The 21,623-nt window shown below is 31.6% G+C and overlaps 1 protein-coding gene across 1 annotated transcript in view; it reads right to left on the reverse strand.

The window, feature by feature from the left end:
• LOC107447884 (uncharacterized) overlaps nucleotides 1–21,623 on the reverse strand; it is an 86,903-nt gene that overhangs the window by 53,064 nt on the left and 12,216 nt on the right. The window contains exons 4-9 of the mRNA XM_071181291.1: nucleotides 18,532–18,673; nucleotides 17,778–17,920; nucleotides 8,689–8,828; nucleotides 3,659–3,819; nucleotides 2,030–2,128; nucleotides 278–359 (exon numbers count right to left, since the gene is read on the reverse strand). Of these exons, the coding sequence (XP_071037392.1) occupies nucleotides 278–359; nucleotides 2,030–2,128; nucleotides 3,659–3,819; nucleotides 8,689–8,828; nucleotides 17,778–17,920; nucleotides 18,532–18,673 (767 nt within the window). The remainder of the gene's footprint in view (nucleotides 1–277; nucleotides 360–2,029; nucleotides 2,129–3,658; nucleotides 3,820–8,688; nucleotides 8,829–17,777; nucleotides 17,921–18,531; nucleotides 18,674–21,623) is intronic.

A 21,623-nucleotide genomic window follows, 5' to 3' on the forward strand; every position in this document is an offset into this window, starting at 1 on the left:
TATATATATATATTCTCTCGTGTAGGAATGAATGTGTGTTTTTCTTTTTTCACATATTTCTAGATTTCTTCTCTTTAGAAGTAAAGTCAGGTCATGGACTTTTATCCTTCAGATTATTCTAGAAAAAAGTTTAAGAGATTAAACAAAATATAAAAGTTTTTTCGATACTTTGCTGGTACTGGAAAATTGCAATAGGGTTTTTGCTACTCAACACACTGTAAAAGACTTAATTCTGATAATTTGTGGTTTAGTAGTCTGGTAAATAAAACATACTCACTCTTACGGTTTCGCCCTTTTCCATTCTGCTGCACTGTATGGGTAGTCATAGTAATGTTTTCATAGCATTCCTGAATGCACTCCTAAAATTTTATTTAAAAAAAATGGAGAATAAAGAAAGTAAGTAAAAATCCTGTAAGCAACATAGAGAATAACTCATTTTTTCTGATTTTGTTTCATTTTGTCACCTACCCTCACACAACCATCCCTTTTTTCTCAAAACCCTTCTATATAATCTTCTAAAAATTCAAGTAGTTATTTTCTTGATCTTAACTACTTTCAAGGTTTTTTACTCTTAAACATTATTGATTGCACTACTAAATGCAAGAGTTCTGTTAGAAAATGCGACCATTTTTGTTTTGAAATCCCACTCAACAGTGCTTTTTTAAATGTTCAACAGCTCAAGATGTATCGCAACTGTATGCATATACGAGTATCAGGGCGTCCCATTTTGACGTTTCAGACAAATTTTCGAATTTCAGAATACTTAAACCATCATAAGGTTTGTTTTAGTTTTCTGTATAAGGAACTAAAAAAATATCCAACTGTCACTTTGAATTTTTGATTTTTTTCAAATTTTTGACGGAATATTCACGACAGACATCCTTATAAGATAAGACATCATTATTTTAAAACTCTTGACTCCTTAAAAATTTGGTTTTGAGATTCTCTATTCGGAATAAACGAAATCATGGTATCCCTTTATTTTTAAGCATCCCTTACTTGCATTGGAAATTTAGTTTTTTTTCCAAACATTTATGGTCGGCTTTACTGTTGCTATTTCTTTACTGTTGACAGAAATTAAGCTAAATACCTGTCAAATGTTTTTTTTTTCATTTTAACCTGTGCATAATTAAACAAAAAATTTTAATTTGCCTTAGTTTTTTGGTATTATCTATTTAATTGCCTGCTTTAATTATAAATCTTAAGGTTTTTACAAAGTAATCTAATTTAGTATTAATGTTGTTTTTTTACCATTTTTCTTAATTGTATTTTTATTCTAATAAACCCATCTCCTTTACTCCTGATCACTAACTCTTTCCCATGCTACAATTTTTTTTTCTTTCGAAAGTGTGGTATGCGAATTCAAATTTTTAAATTCTTAACCTTTAAAAAAGAAAACTGTCTTTGGATAAAAAAAAGTTCCCTTTGTTAAAGGGAATTAAATGACATTTTTATCAACGGTTTGAAAGTTATATACATTCATCACCTCTGATTTGGCGAAAAATTTTAAAGTTAACTCTCATTACAATTTTTAAGAAACGTAATTATCTATTTCTGAGTTATTCTTTTACAGACTATAGTTTTTCTGACTTCTTCAAAATTTTGATCAGTATCGGTTGAAATAAAAAATAATATTATTAAGAGATAATTCGATGTTGAAACAAACAAGCAGCTAAAATGGGTGACAACACTCAAAATAAAGTTAATTCATTTATTTCATTCGCTTATCTTTTTACATATTTTTTAGTTCAATTTATGTTTTGAAATGTGATTAGTTATGGAGAGCTCTAAACAGTAATGAATTGTGATAAGGGTGAAAACTAATTCTAATCTTGAGAAAAAAGAAGAAAAAAGTCTCCAGATCACCCAACCTATTCCCTATTCTCAGCCTAAATATAACATCCGTGAAAGGACACACGGGTAGTTTTCTGAGATTCGTTATGATTCAAAAAAGAGTTTTATTTGCTATCGGTTATCCATTCATAATGTAGTAATAGTGAAGAGGAAGTAAGTAAAAATACAGTCTTACCCTTTTATTTGTGGGTCCATAACCTCCTCTTGCTTTCCACTTTTCTAAATAATCAATGCAATTTGTGTCGTATGGATAAGGAAGCAAATTCTTCTCAATCTAAATATATATAAGTTATTCTTAACAGTATAGTATAAAAACGTATAACAAATATGAACTTTGTGATGAAAGTATATTTTTACCATTGTTAGTACATGGTACAAACATGATTTTAAGATATTGGAGCATTTTATAATGTGGAAGAGGAAAGTTTAAAGAAGTATATTAAATTTGTGATCTAGACAAATGAGACATTTTTCCAAAGTATTATTTTATACTGAATCAAATTAAACCGGCCATGAATCGGTGTGAATAATAGCTTAGAATTAATCAAAAATTATTTTGCAGAAAGTGAAAATATTGTTAGATTCCGATTTGCGCATTTAAAATTTTATGATTACTAGTAATGTAATTTATCCTATAAATTTTTTACGCTTAACCTATTGAGGTCAAAATAAAGTTTAAAAAAAACAAGTTAGTTCAAACATCTTTGAAAGTTTTATCTAAAAAAATACATTTTCGTTCTTATGTTTATTATAAATATATAGCAATGTTTATTTACACAAAAAACAAGCATACAAACTCTTTCAAAATTTGATTTAAAAAGAAACATTGGATACCCAACTAAAGTAATTAAATCCTATATTAAATCATTGAGTTAATTGTATACTACTGTAAATAAATTTACTAAAAAACATGTTCTTCGTTGATTTAGAAAATTTTTACCATGTGCAAATCCATGGCTAAAATCATGTGCAAAACAGGCGATTCATGTTTCTTTCTCTTTTCTATTTTACTTTATATGTTTCTTAAATAAGGGTTAATTTTATGAAATTATTAATTGTCAACTTCTTTAAATTATCCAGTATAATATTACCTTGCACACATCTATTTTCGGGCCCATCCTTGGTAACTAACAATTCTAACGCACTTCAGTACTGCAATGAGAACGCACTATAAAACAAAATCCCTCTGTTTACGCTTTTACCTCAATTTCGGCTTCTATTTTCATATTTTGTTATCTAGCAATCTTGTTACTAAAATATTTCAACTCACTCTTGAAAAAATTTCCCGTTCAGATGCAAGTTCATTTGAATTCGCTACTCATTTTAAATATTTCGTTTCATGTTTTATTCTGTTTTTTCTTTATATTTTATTTTAAATTTTAATTCGCAACAACCTTTTGTGTTGTTATAAATTAAAATTCAAGTTAGTTTGTGCTAAACTAACTAAAAAATTTAACGCTAAGCAATTAAAAAATATCCTCTTTCAAACGTTTCTTCGGCAACGATAAAATATCATTTTTGAATGATTTTCCTTTCCCCCCCCCCCCCAAATTTCAGGACCGCATTACAGAAGTGGATTTATGAGAGAAATGTATACACACAAACAAACTCCTCCTTGACTCAATATAGACAGCATTTGTAATTCTATATTACAATTGGAAGCTGAGGTTAAGAAACATATTTCAACCTGTCCAGCATCCGAACAAAAGTAATGCTTGTTGGGAAAATAATGCTTATACCAAACTCAGTTAATTATATCAAACTCAATTTCATGCATTTAAGATAATGAAATATTTTTGATTACTTTCTTCAAGCGAAAAGAATAACTTTTTCCCATCTCCATTGAAAATCCTTGTTCATAGGGATCTACTATTTGTCGAGAATTGTGGAATGATATTTGTGCTTTAGATTGATAGATAAATGGCGGATATCCAGTTGGGTCCACATCCAATCTAAGGGCAAAAGCTGAAAATTTACGAACGTTTATTTTAACAGCAGCAACTAAAAATAGCAGTTTATAAATTCGTATGTTACAATCAACTTCCGAATTAAGTCTTTTAGGTTAAGTAATACTACATACAATTTCTTTTTGTTACTATTTTGCTTCGATAGTAGAATAATAAATTTTTAAAATTTAAGTTTGGACCAAGAAACTTGTAAAGAAGAGTAGAAAAGCTGATAAATGAGCATTAAAGAATAACAGTTTGAAGATTCTTAAACGAAACCTCCCAGAAAGGAGAACGCGTTCACACAAGTGACCTTAAACAAGAAATCTGGTCCTTTTGTAGTCCGAATGCTGCTCTCTGCCCAATTTAGTTACTGATGTTCATGACATTTTTCACTATTTATATTCCTGCCTTCGGGCTCTTAAATAAACCGTGTAAAGGACTTCTCTCTTCCATAATGTGTTAACTTAACAATTTAGCTGTTTTAATGCTAATTGCTTTTCTAACTCTATTTGCTAGCATCCAGACAATCTTTGATATTTGTTAGCATGCAGTGAATCTTTATTGTTTGCTGATTACACCCAAACTTTCTGGTTATAGAGCGCTCGCCATCCAATGAAGTGAACTGGGTACGGATCTCAGCGATGGTTAGTTGACAAATAACCTCAGTTTTAGCTGGATCATGGGTTAAAGTCCCTTTGTCATCATGCTAACCGTGAGTGGTTTTCGTGGTTTTTCTATTTCATATAACGTAAATGCGAGTTAGTTACATCAAAAAGTCCTCTACGAATGCAAATTTCTCCCAATACTTGATCTAGGAGTTCCCTTTATCCACTGGATTAGGTTCAAAACTACAACGATGGACATTGGTAGTCGCATACTCAAAATTGAGTCCGCTATTCAACGAAGGTTCTAGAATAAAAGATATCTTTGCTATTTGTTAATATATGCAAGCAATATTTGCTCTTTGATAGCAAGCAGACTATTTTTTTATAGCATGCAAATAATCTTTGCTATATACTAACTTGCAGGCAATCGTTGCTATTTGATAGCTTGCAGGCAAAACATAGAGAACAAAATGAAACATAAAAAACAAGAGTACATGGTAGGACTTAATCGAAACGTAGCATTATGTCCAAAACAAGGTGAGCAAATACCATATAGCGAGATATTTTGTCCAAAAAAAAAAACTAGTAACGGGCTACAAGCTCATTATATTAAAATGTAAATTTCGAAAAATTTCTGATTGTAGTTTTGATTTCGCTATTAAAGCTCTAGTTTATAAAATATTTGTGAATTACAGAGTTATGCAAGCGTTTTTGTAATTTAAAAGGTAAAAAAGAGAAATTTCGTTCGAGTATTAATTCTAATCTTTAAATTTTAGTTACTTAAAATACAGAGATAATGCTTCCGAGGAAAGCGACTAAGTGCAACCCTTTACAAAATTATAGCACTTCGGCTGTAAGATGAAGTGCTATAATGCGTGGCGACTAAACAGCTACAGAACATGATGATTTAAATATGATAAAAATTAGAACTTTAAGTTTTTAATAATTCAAAACTTGACTATTAATTGACGAAACTCGGACAGAATAAATTTTACTAATTACTTTCCATTTAAAAACACCTGTGTGTGAAAAAGTATTCAAAATGATTTGCGAATTACGCGACGGGTACCTTCCTTGTTAGAATTAAATTTCCCTTTGTTGGAAAATAAGTGAAGTCATATGGTCAAGAACCAAAATTACTTTGAATTAATGTTGATTTTTAAAGTTCTTTCATCAACAAAATAATTTGACAACATTAAGATCGAAGTAAAGTTTTACTACTATAATATTTATGTTGAGGGACAATAATTGAAATGCTGCTATCTAAAGGTACGTAGGCAATCTTTAAAAAGCAAAATTAAACATTTAAAACTTTGACGGATTATTTTTAACATTTCCTAAAATGGTAAAGTGTTCCATTGAAAGCTATATTTACTGCGATTTTGCGTAAGAACAATAATATATTAATCCTAGGATATGATATTTTGTCAATATGTTAATTGTATGAAATGGATATGGCAAATAACACTGAGTGACAATTTTGTTTTTGCTGCTGCATGAGCTTTTTTTAAAATAGATCAAAGATACTGTAATCACGGATTTCAAATTTTAATCGGCTTCTCTCACCAAGCTACAACTTTATTAAAATGTCATTTTAAGTTTTCTTAAAATGTCATTTTTAATTTTTTTTCTGTTGAAGTGTACACATTTAAAAACATTATCTATAGTAGAGGGTAGCATAAAAAATGCAGCAGACTACTAGGGTAGTTAGAGCAAATTAACATTATTAAAATTGCATAAGAGCCCATGCATAGGAATTGCTTAGGATACCCAGTAAGTTGTCTGTGACTTGGGGCGCTTCCTCAGTATAAGCTGTTTCTTCGGTTGCTTTTGAACAGATTACAATTGGCCTAGCCACGAATGAGAGCATTTCTGGGCATAGGCTCCTACGCACTTTTAATCGTGATTATGTGCCCTAATTTTCCACAAAGCTTGTCGCAACATTAACGTGACCTCCTGTTTGATATAAAATTTTTAAACTTGTGCATTTTCGCACAAAATAGACTAAAAATGTTATTAAAAAAATTGTAGTCTTATGATCAAAACTAGTTTTAGATTTGCAATCTCTATGTCTAAATTAAGTGAGAAAAAGCATGTGTGTAAATGCAGGAAAAAAATTTGTTCTCCAGTGTAATAAACTGTACGAAAAATGGTAATGACTACATTGTTGCTTTTTAAGATGTATCAGGGCATGAAAATCCACTTCTAAAGTAATAGCCAAACTAAACAATTTTTACGCCATCCTTTTCCCCAAAAATAGTTTTGATGATAGAGCGCGCTGAAAAGGGAACACGTGTCGCCTTCTGAATACTCTTCGGCCACAATATTTTTCTGAATATTCCAGTCCATTCTGAAAAGAATATAGAAAGAAAAAGCAAATAAAAATAAAAGTAGGATTCAATTCTAGCCCTGAGCTGTTTGAATGCATTTCCAAAGAGTCAAAGTCTATTTAGGTGTGGAAGAAACTATTGTCCAAGGATACCTCTTGGAGTTAATAATTATACAGCCCCTCGTCTTCCTTTGGGCAGATATTGCCGCTTAAGCAACGACAGAAACAGGACTGATACTAAAATACCTTATGATATTTTCAAGCCAAGCAACAAACTCGGTCAGGGAAGGGATCAATTTATAGAAATTCTGAGTAAATTATCAATTGACGCAATCTTCAAAGAGTTTTTGTAAACTGTTTTTTATCTATTGTGACAGATAAAGCCTCTTTCACAGGAAGATATGATAAAATACCGTGATCAAGTACTAATAATTATATTTACCTCCTAACACTCTTCTATAAAAAAGTATTTACCTCCTTCCTAAAGTCTGGAACTATAGCCCTTTATTTTTAATATTTGCGTACTGGCAACTCGCAACTTTGGATGTGAATGATACCACTGGTTGTGAAGAGACAATCACGTGACCACGTACATGTGGTCATAGTCTGGAAGGGCTTAATCAAGAATCATTATATTATAAAAACATCAATCATTTATAACAGCCAAAAAAGTTGATAAAGTTATAATTTGTGCTTTATAAAAAATTAATTAATCGCCAACTTGCATCATATTTTGGACGGAAAGAATGCACTCTTATATTCCAATTGTAATTATCTCAATACCCATCCTCTCAATCTTGACAAACTTAATGACTAAGGACCTTAAGACTATGCGGAAATATTTTTAAAATTATGAAGATTTCAGCTGGCCTAGAAAATGAAAAGAAAAAAAAACTCAAATTAACTCAATAAGTAAAATATCTCAATGTTTCTGGAAACTTAATATTTCTTCAAACTTCGTTTTCGCTTTGAAAAAATCGAAGTTTAATGTTTCAAAGTTTGTCTTCGTCTTGCCTTGCCTTTCTTGCAAGCTGCGGAAATCATTCTAGCCCAACCTGTTTATATCCAGGTTTGTTCTGGAATCAGGTTGAATATTTACATGCTGTTTTGTAGATTCAATAGTTTTGTAGATTCAACTGTTTTGTAGATTCAATGTTCAATAGTCTTGTAGATTCAACTGTTTTGTAGATTCAATGTTCAATTGTTTTGTAGATTAGAAAAAACCATTCATGTTCCATTCATGGATTTTTATTATACTTAGCTTGCAAAAATTAATGTGGCTATTTGTCGTCTGTTTGAAAACATTTGAGCTCGTGAAGGGGGGTAATCAGTGATAAGTTGCTAAAAAATTTGTTAGGCATAAAAAAGAAGGTAAGGAACAAAAATCTGTAGGCAAGTTCATCTAATGACTGAAGACATTTTTCTAAATGATATAAATATGATGCTAGTGTTCAGTGATGACGCGGACAATTGTAAATTATTTGGCATTTCGCATCAACAGCCATATTATATTTGCTGAAAACCTCTCCTCGAAAGAAATAGGAACAAAATATACTAAGCTAAATTTTTAGTCCATCAAGAATCGTTATCTATAGAATTCAATGATTATATTTTGCTTTATCATTTTTTTTAAGAAAATCCCATTGAATCAATTCTTGTGTGCGTATTGGTGGTCTTAAAGTCATGTGCAATTCCCTGCTTTATTCATGACTTAAAATGTTGAAAGAAAAGTTAAAATCTATCGTTGAAAAACATGCTGAGTGACTGTTCACTGATTGTTGTGTCTGAGAAATTCAGTTTAAATTGTTAAAGCAAAGAAGTTGATTAGAAAACATATCTTTCTTTTTAAAAACTATTTACTAAAAAGTTGTATTTATAAGAAATCGTGCTCTAAATTCCAGAATACTGATGTCAACTAATATGTTTTCCACTTTACTCTTGAATTACTTACTAGCTCCGTAATCTACAGTTCCGTACTCTACAGTTTCTGAGATGCTGTCAGGCTGTCCAATCAGGGAATTGAAAGTAAAACAGGAACTGACAATTGGAGACTCGGTTTTCGGGCTAAACATTGAACGTGTAAAGCAATCCCTAAAAAGCAATATAATTAATGCTTGTAAAATTTAATTTTTCTCAATCAGTTTTCAATTACTATTACTTACTAGTTTAGAACTAAAGTAACTTAAGTGTAAAGACTACGTAAATAAATAAGCACAAATATATTAGATCTTTATTTTAAAAACAGGAAAGTATTCTCTGAACAGCCCGCTGTGGGCCAAGGGGTCATGGTGGATGAGATTAAATAATTTCAGGACCAACGGCATGATTGCGGCAATGTGGTCACCAAGCCTTTTTTCCATTCACGCTGGTACCCATCACTCTAAAGATGGGTGAATTTCAAGTCGACACTGGGGATTAAACCCTGATCCATCACAATGATGGTTCAGTGCCTTATATATTTGTATTAAAGGAATCCGAATCGAAAACTTAAAATAAATGAAGGTTTAGGGGAAAATACACTCTTTAACAAAAAAATCGACGCACCAAGAAGCAATCATTCGATTGCTTTGAAATTTCGTATAAAATGTTTTGAAGAGATATGGCTGGAATGATGCCAACTGGGGACGTATAGTCTTTAGCGACGAATCCCGCTTCCAACTCTGTCCTGACGATCATCGATGACGTGTTTGGAGATTCACAGGGCAGAGGGGAAATCCTGCCTTCACTAGTGCACGCCACACCGGCCCTCACCAAGGCATTATGGTCTGGGGTGCCATTTCTTATGACAGCCAGTCCCGTTTGGTTGTCATTAGAGGTACACTTACTGCACAGCGGTACGTCGACGAAATCCCAGGACCTGTTTTGCTACCGTTCCTTTTGCAGCGCCCTGGGCTGGTCTTACAGCAGGCAATGCCAGACCACATACGGCACGTGCTGCTATAAACTGTCTGCAAGCTTGTCAAACTCTTCCTTGGCCTGCAAGATCACCAGATGTCTCCCATCGAGCATGTCTGGGATATGATGGGAAGGCGATTGCATCTGGCACGGAATGTTGATGACCTCGTTCGACAATTGGATCGAATTTGGCAGGAAATACCGCAAGAGACCATCCGGGAGCTTTATCGGTCTATGTCACGCCGTGTGGCAGCTTGTATCCAGACTAGAGGTGGGTCAACACCTTATTGAACTTGTTACTGTAAGTCTTCAATAAATTATTCAATTTTAATCACTTACTGTTCTGTACATTGTCTTCCTATCCACCAATTTTCCTTTCAATCATACAACTCCTTCTTGGTGCATCGATTTTTTTGTTATAGAGTGTATAATATGAAGTGTGCTACTAGAAATTAAATAGTTGAATAACTGAAAAGTATAATTTTAGAACTTCTACATATTCGATCCTAATAATCTCAAAAACGGAATCAAATTGGAAGTAGTAATACTACTGATGCATGGTAATAATGAGAAATCGTTTTAACTAAAATGGTGTAAATCTACACTCTTTTACCTCTACAATCCTCTTAATATGACGACTGATAATTATTGCCCCATTTATTAGAAGAAATGTTGCTTCAATGCTCTGTAAAATGTGCGAACTAAACCGGGGCGGTTTAGTTCGCACCGAAGTTGCGAACCGAACCGAAGTTGGATGTCATTTTTCAAAGAATATCGCATCAGATGCATGTTTTGATGGGGTATTCCATTAGTGAAAAAAAAAAGTTTAAAAAAAAGTAATAAAATATCGATTTATTTTTATGTAATCACTCGTTAAACTTGAAATATCTTGAATTTATTTTAAATTATGGTAAAGTGACATGATCCTCTAGATTTTTTTCTCTGTGTGAGCCTGACATATGTTCAGAAGTTTGAGGAACATGGATTGTGCTGCATTGTTTATATCCACAACAGTGTATACTGAACGGTTTTGCGGAATTTTGCATAATCACTGCTCATAATCATAAAATGTTTCTATGTTTTAAGTACCCTAAAAACACGAACACACAAAATGTTTTCTCATCGAATGATTGTAATTTCACATACAGTGCCTTTTCACATAATTTTAATATTTTGAAGGTCGAACCAAAATTGTGCAAATTGTTCAAAATTGTGCAAAATGTGGTCGAACTAGGGCTCGAAGAAAGTCAGAAATTTTACCCACCCCCGAGGACAGCTTGTCCAACAATGTACCCGTCCTCCTTTGAAACTAACCCGTAGCTTCTAAATAAATAAAAATATAATTTTCTCTTATTTATTACAAACATTTATATAAATTGCACAACGAATTAGTAGTTACTAGGATTACAAATACTAGGTTACTAATAGTAAAACATAGTATTTCTTTTATGAAATAATTTAAATAACAAAGGTCAAGTTATCTGGAATGTCAATTTATCCGAGGGTACTTCGTTTTTTAAATGAAACAAATATGACGTTTGCCAGTTCCACAATCAAGCCAATGATTTACAGAGGTTTCTACACAGAAATCTGAAAGGGGTTTTCCATTTAGGTGTATGCTCATAATTGTTTTTAACGCCTCTTGTTAAAGACTAGTACGTAATGTGTTTATTTTTGTAAGCTCATTGCTGCAAAGCCTCTTTCAACCACTGCAGTACTCCCAGACAGAGAAAACATCAATTCCACCAAGCGCATTATGTTGCAGTATTTCTAGATTAGAGGGTCATTTTACAAGTGAGGCGCTAGACTCTTGTAAGATAACGAAAATTGAAAATGTATCACGAATATTAACTGGAAAATTAACTGGTCGGATTCGAGAAATTTGTTGTCCGCAGGGAATTTTTGACCGCCGAGGACGGGCGGACGGGTGATATTTTTCGAACCCTGAGTGAGACGATATTTTAAGTTATGAAATCAGACACAAAAACATTTTCTTTGAACAAACATTTCTTTTTCTCTATGCATTTGGGTTCTTGAACATCAAAATATATATACCGGGATAGCCTGGTCGGTAGGGCGCTGGGCCCATGTCTGGAGTTCGTAGGTTCGAGCCCTGCCGGCCGAAGACTGATGCAAATTAAATCTGTCGAGTCGCAAAAGTCCTCTATGTTCCCATAAAAAATCAATACCTCTGGAGGTACTGGATTGGAGATCGTTCGTTCTCTGATTCAGGTCAAAGTTACGATCTGTGGATGAATGAATTGATTTATGAATGGATCCACCCTATAAACGGGTGCGACGTATGGTGTAGCAAAAGTCGAATTCTTGGTCATAGATGGCGCCACTGGAAAACAAAAACAATCGCACCCCCTTTGCCTAAACAGGCATACGTCAACAACAACATCAAAATATGAAAAACAAGGTCAGAAAAGTTTAAGTAGGACAGTGTTTGAAAGTTTGAGCCCCTTAATAATAATTTTAACATGTGTATTTCTGAGTCATTAAATATAGACGTATTTTTCCATATCTATAGAACATTTGAATTGAACCAAAACTTTTTTGCATTCATTTATAAAAAAATTTTATCTAAAGATTATTTCATTCAAAAAATTTCTTAAAATTATTTTTTTACATTACTTAATTTATTTATTTCCAAAAAAGTTTAATTTTCAGAATAATAATAATCCCGATTCCGCATAGTTCATGGGAAATCTAATTTTACAAAAAGTCGAATATAAACACTAGATTGCATAAGGAAGTCATTTTGACTACTTTAAATTTCAATTAGAAAAACAATGATGTACATAATGACGCGATTTCTTAGAATTTTGTGACTTTTTGTACAACATATAAATTTTTTTATTGTTAATATTTACTAATAGCTTGTTATATAACTGTAAATAATGTAAAAATGTTAAAGATTAATTTTAAACAAATTTATTTACTGTTCACAATCCTGTCATTTTGGCTGCGTTTGGGCAATGTAGGTATATACTAATTTTTCGTCTTTCTAGTGTTAAATATTAGAATTCTCAGGAATTTTTCAACCAATTTTGTTTTGTCTTTTAAAATAATATTTTTAAAATGGTGGGGAAAAAAACTGTATACTAATGTATACAGTTTTTTACAATTCAAAATTTTTTCAACTTTAATTAAATAAAATAAGAAATAAGAAATATTTTCTAAACGTTATTTTTAGTATGGAATTTTCATTGCATAAACTAATTTTATAATTGAGTAAATAATTTTTCACTTCGTTAAAAAAGTTATCGAGATATGGCATAATACGCAAAAGTAAAATAAGCATTATGATCCAAATTTTGGTCCGCTCCTCTGATCAAATTATGAGGAGCTTATTTGCCTGATTGTTTCTACTCTTTATATTTTGTTCGTCAGAAATCCAAATCCGTCAATAAAACTGTATGTTTATTCAGAGAAAGGACGTGTTTGTGTCTGATTTTGAAACTTTAAACATTATCTGCACTAATCAATGAGCATATAAAAGGTCACATTCTTGAACCATTAAGATTAAGTAAAAACGTGAAGATCCGATCGTTAGATCAAAAGCTATGCAGAGTGGTCAGCTTATTTTTACCACCCCGTACAATTTTTTTTAAAAATTTAATATGTTATTTAAAAATGTTATTTATTAACTTTAAAAACCGCTTGTTGCGTTATTATAAATTATTTCGCAATAAAATACACACGTTTTAATTTCTAGGATTTAATAATTTCTACATGCATTTAAATTTGCACGTAAGTTTACAATCCATAAGATTTTTCTGTAATCTATAAATTCTGAAACACCTCCAAAAAATTCCAAATTCTAAAGAGCTATAAATCACGTAGAATATAACTATTATCCTGACACAAATAAAACACAATGATTTCAATGTTTTGAGTATTATCTTTGCAATTTATGTTTTCAATTAAATATAAATGGATTTATAAATTGAATTGTAAGCAGTACAACTAGTCTAATTATTTATTTCTGCAACTAGCTTAGAAGCAAAAATAAATCAGGAGCAGTAATCAGGAAATCTCATTACGAAATTTCACCACTGCCGCCACTTCTGCTAAGGGTAAGCTTTATGGCACGTTCGGCTCTCGTGATTTGAGTGGGTATCAGTTTTGTCTCCGATTACGGGTCAAAGAATTATAATCCCCTCTATATCCTTTGTATTCTACATTCTTTGTATGGGTCACATGAAAATCCCCTCATATTCTTTGTACGAGTCACGTGATAATCGCTGGCAAAGCATTTATTTCCATTGATTCAATATTGATGCCACTATTTCCTCGTGTAAATTAAAGAAAAAAAACATCATTTGATGCTTATTTTCGCTGCTAGATGCTTCCTCTCGCGTATTTGTGAATTCGCATGCTTTTTGTTTTTCTTTCGTGAGATAAGCATTTATAAAAGATATGGATTTGCTGACTGGCAGCTGCGTTATATGTGGGAATAACAAACGATAATATCTTGATTATGAAGATAGTGATTCTGTTTCGGAGTATTCCATAACTCTGGGCATTTCTTTTATTTTTTCAAGTTTATTACAAAATTTGTGCAACATTTTTCGAGACAAGATGCTTACAAATGATATTCATCTGAAGATAAAAATATCGCATTAATTTTTTGAAGTTATACTTCTTATGCGACTTCCAACAAGGTTGCGTTAAACGTTTAACGCTACATTTTTATTGGCAGGGAAATCACGTGGTAGGATCCAGTTTTCCGTCATTCAATTCCATATTGTTTTGGTTCTCACTAGCATAAAAATAATAAAAGTCATAAAAGTATAGTTTTTCTATAAATATTTTTTTAGTTTGATTTGATGCACATATAATTCGCGATCGCAACGAACTATAGGGGGCGTTGTTGTATGAGACTAATACCTGCGATTTCTATATGAACAGTCATTCAGTTACTCTAGAGACGTCGTTAATGTAGCACGTAGCATTGCAACGTTCCTTCTTTATTGTGGCTAATTAAATTTAAAAAAGAAAAATGCTTGATATTCTTTCTTATGCAAACGAAAACAAAATGGTATCTCTTTTTATTAGAGAAGGAATATCCAAAACACATCGGAAAAATATTTGTACATTAACAGAAAAAAATATGTATATTCTTATAAGAGTTAAAACCTAATGCCCGAGAAATAGTATTACTAAATTTAATGATATAACATGAAAGGCCCATTTAAACTTTACATTCTATAGTTTTAAGAATCATATTACTTCAAAAATTAAAATGAACAAAAAGTATACATAAGCCTCATAATTTTATGAAATTTAATTTTGTAAACAAAGTTTTTTGACAACAATTTTTATCAAAAAATTTCAAGTTTCAATAAAAATCATTATTTAGAAACTAAGAAACGTAAAATAAAGAATGCTGACGAAACAAAAACAAAAAAACAATTCTTTTTTGTCGCCATTTTTAGTGCTACGAAAATTCGTCTTTGGGATTTGCCAAAAACAAAACAAGATGCAATTTTATTTTTTCAGGAGGGAAATATTTTACCGAAAAAACGAAAATGTACCAATTCCCACAACATAAAACTTTATCTTGGTAAACGTACGTTTTGGAAATGTTATTTCATTTGGAATCTTATTTATCAGAGTTCATATGGCGATATGATTGTTTTGAATCTATGCTAAACTCTATATCGGCTCATTTTCCACCGAAATCCGATTGACTATTTTGATTTTAAATAAAGTGTTTTATTTTATGAATTGTCGCAAAAATTTTAAGTGTAGATTGGCGGCACTTAAAAACCGCCAAATCTGTAGCGGCGGTGGCGTTAATACGTAAGTACCGAATTTTTATTCCATACTTTTCTGAATCATATTACTTCAAACATTGGAATATACAAGAAGTATACATAAACACATAATGTTATACCATTTAATTTTTCAAAAAAAGTATTTTGAGAACAATTTTTATCAAAAAATTATAAACTAAAAAACGGAAAATAAAGAATTCTTAGGATAAAAAAAAGATTTTAAGAATTCTTTACATTGAAATAAAAACTTTCATATTGTTTCTTTTTTTATTATTCTTATAGTTCTTAATCAGACGTAAAAAACCATTCTGTAGAGAACCATCATCAAATGAAAAAAAAATATTTACAAGCAAATTTTTTATTGTAAAAATCATTGCACTTACCTGATTTATGATTCCCGGAGAATTCCAAAATGATAAGTTCCTTGTTTGAAAACTTTATTCTCAAATAATAGATACATAGTTTATACCTTCATTACTTTTAGATAACATACTACACAGCAAAATTTTATAATTGATATGAATTTGAATATGTAGCTAAAAACAGAATAGCTGAATTCTAGTTGAACTTATTCTTTCAAAATTAAAAAAAACTTACCAAGAAAACGATTTAAATTAATTAAGAATCAGCACAAATGGCACTATTTCAAGTAACTTGGATAATTTTTTATTGTTGTTTTCCGAATTATATGGATACAGAAATATATACTATTCTATAACGAAGAAGAATATGCTATAACTATTACAATTCTGTATGTTCTGAATTCATATTTATTCACTGGAATGACGAAAGCAATGTTGACTTCACTTTAATTCGTAATGAATTGAAGACAGAAGAAATGCATTTTACCTTAATACACACATCTGTAACAGTATCCGAAATCGGAAGTCATCAGTTGCAAGTTTGTTGATAATGGAAATTAAAAATTATTGAGGAATTTTTCTTCAAATGTTTGGCGTGTTCAGCTGTTCCTGAAAGATTTACTAATATTCTGGAGATTTTTTTTCAAGTTTTTCGGTCTTTTCCTTAGGGAAATTTTGTTTCTTATTTGCTGCTAAAAAATGGCGTCTGATTCTGTCAATGATTTGGATGGAACTAAATGAAAACCTGATAAATTAATGTCTGATACTTACAGGCTCCCGCTAGACGGCGTACTCGAGCGTTGCGATCGCGAATTTAATAGGATAGTATTTTTTATTTTCAAATTTAGTGGATAACAATTGTAAAAAATGAGTGAAAACAATCCCACGGGCAATGCGACGGATTTAAGGTTATGTCAAGGTACGTCTCTTGTGTATTTCAATTGATTGTTAGGTTTTCCCTTTTGAAATTACATTATGACACATTCACATACATTATTAATACAAATACATTTTCCATAGCGAGACGATGAAGCAACCACAAGCACTTCCACTGGCTCAAGAGGTCCACGAGGGGAACGAGGGAAAAATGTACAATACTACCGTTATTATAGAGCGTGGAAGCGAGCGGAGCAGGAAAAAGAGTCGTTGAATAGAACTAGTGATCCTTCTACGACTGCTGATTCTTCTACAATTAACGTCGCAGGTTACGAAATTTAACTTCTTCCGCGCGGAGGGACTCCACGCACTATTTTTTTCATTTATGGAAACTTCCCGCAGAAATAACAGGTGCCATATTATATAGTTTTTGGAAACACAAAAGCTATTAAAATTCTTGTATTATTTTAAAACAACTGATGAAGATACTAATTGTAACATGTGTAGATAAAGAAATATTAAAAAAAAAATTTCCCAGTATTTCAGGACCAGTAAGTATAAAAACTGAGCTGTACGCTGAGGGTTAATAAACTACAGTTTGCAATATTCTATTCTTTTTTAAATTTTTAAGGACAAAATGGTTTCTTTTCTATTACTTTATTTCTATCCATTTTCAACATAATCTCGTCTTTTATCTTCACCGCTTATCAACGTGTCGTTCATGCAAAGAGAGTTTTGTGTATGCGAAACATGTTAAGTGCATTTTAATATTTTTAAGAAGCATTATACTCTTTGTAAGTAGAATAGGCGTCTCACTTTTACGAGATTTCCCCATTCTTCACAATTTTCCCCTCTCCGTTGCCATGTTTTTCCCATAATCTTGCTTTTTACCCAGAAACTATGGTAAAAAAGAGGAGATAATTATGGAGAGTAGGGGAATTGCAGAATCTTGAGACACCTATTCTATTAAGAAAAAAGTAGAGGATTTTATTTATCTTGTAGGCTTTAAGGTGAATATTATCCCAGAAAAGACAATCTTTGCAGTTAATGTTTGACGCAACAATTAGCAGCAGTCTAATATTTAGAAAAGGATTTTGGTTATAAAAAACAAAAATATATACCAGCATCTTTCTTCCTCAATAAAATCTGTAAATGTTACAGATAATTCACAGAAGGGAAGAAAATGGCTTTTTTCTTGGAGAAACGGGGTGAAGTTTTCAAAACCCATGGAATACAGCTCTTCATATACTGACTTTGAAGGATACTTAAAAAGAAAGAAGAGAAAGAATTAGGACGCAAAATAATTGGAAATGTTGAAAATATTTCAAGTAAATATCCTTAAGTACACAGTTCTTCGACCAGTTTTCAAGCTCTATGTTTCAGAAGAATGCACCCATGAAAATATATCGTAGAATTAGGAATATCAAGAAATATTTTAGAAGTAAACCCCTGAGGAAGGGTGCGACGTTCGACGCCTGTAATTGCTGGTATAAGAACACGAAATCCTGTTAATGCTTATATGATTAGATAATGATGCTGATAATATTTTAAAATCTATTTTTTCAGCATTCAAAACTACAAGGTTTATTATTATTTACATGAATTTCACTGTTATTATGCTTTAAATTGTAATTTACTTCTATAGGTGTAAAGGATTTTGCAGCGAAAGTTTTTTTTTTCTCAACAGTATATCATTCATTTGAGTATTTCTCTTCTAAGTTGCCACGTGTATATAACTGCTATAATATTTGCGGAAACTGGATTTCAAGTTTATTTTGAAATAAAGCAAAATTGGAATAAAGTTAAAAGGAATGGTATTTATGTTTCTAAAAAAATATATCATGTATCTTTTGAAACTGAAGTTTTGATACTTACAGAACGATTGCCAGACAGTCCACCATCTCTGCAATATCTTGGAGAAAAACATTCACATAAATTCCGGTATTCCTGAACTTCAGACAATAAATGACATCTTTCAATAAATCTTGCATCGCCACAAATGGATGCTGAGTTAAATCTGAAAACCAAACAAATATAATTTATTATAGTTTTTTCTTTTGAATTCAGGAAAGTGAGGAACAATAGAAATAATACTGGCATCTCAAAGCAATCGCAGTGCCTGTATAAAAACTCATCAAATATTACCTTCGAAAAACAGAATTTTTTTTTAATTCGCAGAATTTCAAGCTATTTAAGACAGTTAAATAGCAAAACGTATGGAATGTTAATAACCAATAACCGGGCACGTTCTTAATTTGCAGTCTTTCTCAGAGAAACATTCATTGTGCATAATAAATACAGGAATGCGGGTCAGCATGAAATATCAAACAATGACTTTAAATTGTATGAATATTAATAACGAAGTGATGATATTTTTTAAAATTATTTTGTATTAATTTAGGTCAAAATAAAAGAAATATATTATATTTAGCATTTTAATAATTTATGCTGACGAAATACCGGCATAAAACACCGGTGTATTTTTCTGCGTTTAATGGTTAAGTCTTCCAAACATGGCTCACTTCCAAACAATACTTTTTCAAATTTATACTTACTTGCAGTTAGGGTAAACCAACCAGTGAAGGAACACTACCCAGTGAAGGAACATTTCATATATATTCATTAAAAATAAGAATTTGAAAGTTTTTCTTTAGATTGATTGGTAACAATAGCTTACTGCCAAACAATAGGAAGTCATCTAGCAATGTTTTGGATTACCTGGTCAAATAGACTTCTCTGGAAAAATTTTTGAATTTGTTATTATCTCTGCAACACCTTGTTTCTTTGAAAAAATTATAAGGTGAGTGTTTGTATTTATATGTTTGAAGTGGAATTAATTGCATGTAATAGTTTTATTTTTCTCACTGTGAAAAAGAGAATTCAAAATATAGTTATTGAAGTTACGTTTTATTTTTTTTAAGCATCATAGCATAATAAAGTACTGAGATAAGGGGGTGTTTATTCACTGGATCACCAAACGATGAAAAACCAGTGAAGGAACAAGTGTTCCTTTACTGGTTTTTTTTCTAAGTTAATGAAAATAAAAGATAAACTTTAATTTTCTTGTACCTTTAGTGATGTTCCGCATCAAAAGTATGTTAAAAATACGAAAAACAACTTCTAACCAGTGAGGGAACAGGCATGTTCCTTTACTGGGCATAGATTTCCCAGTGAATGAACAGTATGTGTTAATATGTTGACACTTTAATTTTCAATTCATGATTACAAAAAAAAGTTAACATTTTCCAAGTATTTATATGTTATAATTTCAAGAATAGGCTTGTTTTTAAATATTTGTATGGCTTATAAATTCATAAAGAGCATTAAAAAATAACCAAAATTAAGTGTTCCTTTACTGGGTGTTCATTCACTGGTAAGAGCTGTTCCTTCACTTGGTCTTCTTACTACTTGTTATTTGAACCTCCAAAACTTTAAAACAATATTATGTAAGTTCTCTACAATTTTTTTACATAATTTGCAATTAGTAACAAATATATTGACACTGTCATTTAACTAAAATTACGAATTTTGAAATTAATATGATTTTTTAAAAGGCAAGCGAAGCTTAAGTGTTCCTTCACTGGTTAGTTTACCCTATAATAGAACCAGACGCTTCGAACTAGTAACTATGGTCGAATAAGCAAATATCCTTCCTTCGGTTTTAATTAACCCAAGTTCTGAAAACCGAAACTATAGCATATAATTGGCCGTATTCTGACTGATTTCTGGCTTTAAAACTTCAATAATAAAACAAATAAATTTCGAGTGATGTATAGACATCTTTAAGCAATATACAGAGCAATATATTGGTTTTTAGAAACAAAAAATTTTAGAATTCAAGTTAAATTGCTTTTTAATGATCAACGCTGATTACGCGCAATGCTTAGGTACGGCGGGGATATCAGAAAAAAATGTATATAAAGATGCGAGTGCCACTTTTTGTGCATAAAACCAGTCTGTCAAAGCGTGTTGCTTTTCTAAAACCCCCCGGGAAAGGCCGGGATAGCCTGGTCGGTAGGGTGCTGGGCCCATATCCAAGAGGTCGTGGGTTCGATCCTCGCCAGCCGAAGACTCCCCGTGTAGTAAATGGTGACTGATGCACGTTAAATCTGTCGAGTCTCAAAGTTCTCCATGTTCCCATAGCAAATCAATACCTCTGGGGGTACTGATCCAGGAGTTTCCTTGTCTTCTGGATTTGTTCAAAATTACAAGGCTACGGAGTTGAACATTAGTAGTCGTAAACCCATGAAATTGGGTCGGCTGTTCAACGACGGTTGTAAAAAAAAAAAAAAAAAAAAAAACTCGGAGAAGTTACATGTCCTTATCCCCTATATTAGTCCCTGAGACGCACGCTCAAATAACCACACAAAGTAGCTGAACAATATGAATTTTTAAGCTTTCTGTTCTAAGTTAATGCGATTTTAGCTCGCATAGAAGAAGAGAAAAGAAACAACACGTTGCCATATTAATAAATTAGAATTATAAAAGTTTTCTAATTGGTCAAAGTTAGTCCTGCTTACAAACTTCAGTTTCAGCGGAATCGTACGAATGGCGATTTCGCCATTCCGTACGATTCCGGTGAAATTGAAGTTTGTGGAGACGTGGCTAACCTTGACCAATTAGAAAATTACTATATTCTAATTTATTAATCTGGCAACGATATGTTTCTTTTCCTTTTCTTCTATGCGAGCTAAAATTGCAATACTTAGAACAGAAAGTTTTAAAATTCAGCTGAACAGATGAAAGAGGCTAATCGGATAGCGGAAGAGAGGAATGATGTTGAACTGAGAAAAGTCATAGCTTTCGAGGACAATGTAAAGTGTTGTCAAATAAAAATTTTAGATAATTTTTGTTTGTTATGCATTTTTTTTATTAGTACTTATTTTAAAATTAAACATTTGTTTTATTAGTACTTATTTTAAAATTAAACTGTATAGTAGTTTGATAATTTTTATCGTAAAATATTT

The sequence above is a fragment of the Parasteatoda tepidariorum genome, chromosome 5 (assembly GCF_043381705.1).
Source record: "Parasteatoda tepidariorum isolate YZ-2023 chromosome 5, CAS_Ptep_4.0, whole genome shotgun sequence".
In the NCBI taxonomy this organism is placed as follows: domain Eukaryota; kingdom Metazoa; phylum Arthropoda; class Arachnida; order Araneae; family Theridiidae; genus Parasteatoda; species Parasteatoda tepidariorum.